The following is a 2345-nucleotide window of genomic DNA, read 5'->3' as shown; positions in this document are numbered from 1 at the left end:
AAAATTTCCTATGCTTCCTGGATGTAAGGAAAGTTTCGATATGTTTTTCAAACTCAGGAATGTAACGGAAAAAGAAGGAAGGAAGGAAGGAAGGATACATGGGTTCTAGTAGGCTGTAGGGCAGAAGGAGGGTGCCGTCTCCAATGTCTGACTGTTGTCTCATCCTCCACTGAATGGCGATGATTATCAGGGGCAGATTCAGGTTTGATGAGGCCCCAAGCTACTGAAGGTAATGGGGCCCTTTATATGTCCAGCTGTCCTTTGTCAACAACAAATTGTTGCCTTTTTTGTATTGAATACAGTGGTACCTCTGGTTATGTACTTAATTCGTTCCGGAGGTCCGTTCTTAACCTGAAACTGTTCTTAACCTGAAGCACCACTTTAGCTAATGGGGCCTCCTGCTGCCGCTGTGCCGCCAGAGCACAATTTCTGTTCTTATCCTGAAGCAAAGTTCTTAACCTGAAGCATTATTTCTGGGTTAGTGGCGTATGTAACCTGAAGCATATGTAACACGAGGTACCACTGTATATGCTATGCAGGTATGGTAATTTATGGACCCAATAGGTGCCTAATGCCATTTGCACATAACAAAACATGTATTTTATCAAAGTAATTGTTGAGCTGAAATCCAATTAAGAAGAAGTATATTAATAGTGATTTTTTTTTTTGGCGGGCCCCAAGAGAGTGGGACCCTAAGTTGTATCTGGCACTGATGGTTACCCTTCCTTCCTTGGAAAGCTTGTCTTCAGCTTCTTTGTGGTGCATGAGAGCCTCGACACTGTGTCTTTCAGCACCTCCTTGACCTGCTGATTCCTCAGTGTATAGATGAATGGATTGAACAAGTGGGTGACAATACAGGTCTGGAGGGTCACAGCTTTCTTGAGGCCAAAGGAAAAGCCTTTGTTGGGCACAATGTACATAAAGATAGCACTTCCATAGAAGACAGAGGCCACCGTGATATGGGAAGCACAAGTGGAGAAGGCCTTTTTCCTACCTGTCGTGGATGGGATGCGGAGGATGGTGGTGATGATATACAGGTAGGATACCACTGTCAGCATCAGAGAACTCAAGAGCACAATGGTGGAAAGGGAGAACTCAATCATCTCCAGGAGGGCAGTGTCAGCACAGGAAAGTCTTATCAATGGCTCAATGTCACAGAAGAAGTGGTCAATTATGTTAGGACCACAGAAAGGTAGCTTAGAGATAATGATGATTGGAGAAAGGACTGAAAAGAAGCCCCCAAACCAGGAGAGAAGCATTAGCTGGATTGTCAAGCGTATATTCATTATGGTGGAATATCGGAGTGGGTTGCAGATAGCAACATACCTGTCCAAGGACATGACAGCCAAGAGGATGAATTCAGTGGTGCCAAGAAAGAAGTAGAAATAACACTGAGAGATACAGCCAGATACGGATATGGCCTTCTTCTTTGATAAAAAGTCCTTCAACATCTTGGGAGCAATGGCTGTGGCCACCATGGCATCCAGGAAGGACAGGTTACAGAGAAAGAAATACATGGGGCTGTGGAGTCGGCGGTCAACCCATGTTGCAGTAATGATGACCACGTTGCCAGTGATGGTCAAAATGTAGACCAAAAGGAGCACCACAAAGAAAACGATTTCCACCTGCCAGATTACCAAGAAGCCCAACAAGATGAATTCATTGACTTTGTTTGTGGTTTGGTTGCTGTTGTGCATTTGGGAGGTACCTAAAAAACATAAACTGATTTCAATGAGTACTCGTTAACTCAATGTACTCAGGAGATAAATATCTCAAGCACAGATGATACTTTGATACAGAAGTAGAGAGAAAAGGGGGGGGTGAACAAGGACTTCATTTTGCCTTCTCTATTAGATGTCCCCAAGTTCTACTTTTATGAGAGAGGGATAAAAACGTATCTAGGGTTCATTTTTTTAAAAAGGATTTTGAGTTTCCAGCTTTGGTAATTTAAAGACTAGATTGTGTTTAATTTTACTGATTAAATTTTGCTGTGCTTTATTATCTATGGACTGATCGACCTACATACTTTATTTTTTATGTACACGGCCCAGATAACCTTAGTTGTGGGGTGGCATAGAAATGCCATGGATGATAAATACATAAGTAGTTCTGTATTAGTCTGCAGTATGACAGTTCGGAGGCTGCAGTGGGGAAACATTAAGCTGTAGCCTAACAAATTTTACTCATAGTAGACCTGCTGAAATTAAAGGATCTTGCTTAGTCGTGCACATTAATCTCAATGAGGCACGTCTGAGTATATTTAATAATCATAGAATCATAGAGTTGGAAGAGACCCCAAGGGCCATCCAGTCCAACCCCCCTGCCAAGCAGGAAACACCATCAAA

General features: G+C 42.7%; 1 protein-coding gene across 1 annotated transcript; it reads right to left on the bottom strand.

Annotated features, from left to right (window-relative positions):
• Nucleotides 1-716: 716 nt before the first annotated feature.
• LOC117057302 (olfactory receptor 6M1-like) lies at nucleotides 717-1697 on the bottom strand. Its single transcript, XM_033168143.1, has one exon. It carries the CDS (start codon nucleotides 1695-1697, stop codon nucleotides 717-719), a length of 981 nt encoding a protein of 326 aa, XP_033024034.1.
• Nucleotides 1698-2345: the final 648 nt, after the last annotated feature.

Source organism: Lacerta agilis, chromosome 14, assembly GCF_009819535.1.
Source record: "Lacerta agilis isolate rLacAgi1 chromosome 14, rLacAgi1.pri, whole genome shotgun sequence".
NCBI lineage: Eukaryota > Metazoa > Chordata > Lepidosauria > Squamata > Lacertidae > Lacerta > Lacerta agilis.
Note: the sequence above shows the minus strand (reverse complement) of the source record. Positions and strands in the feature narration are given on the sequence as shown.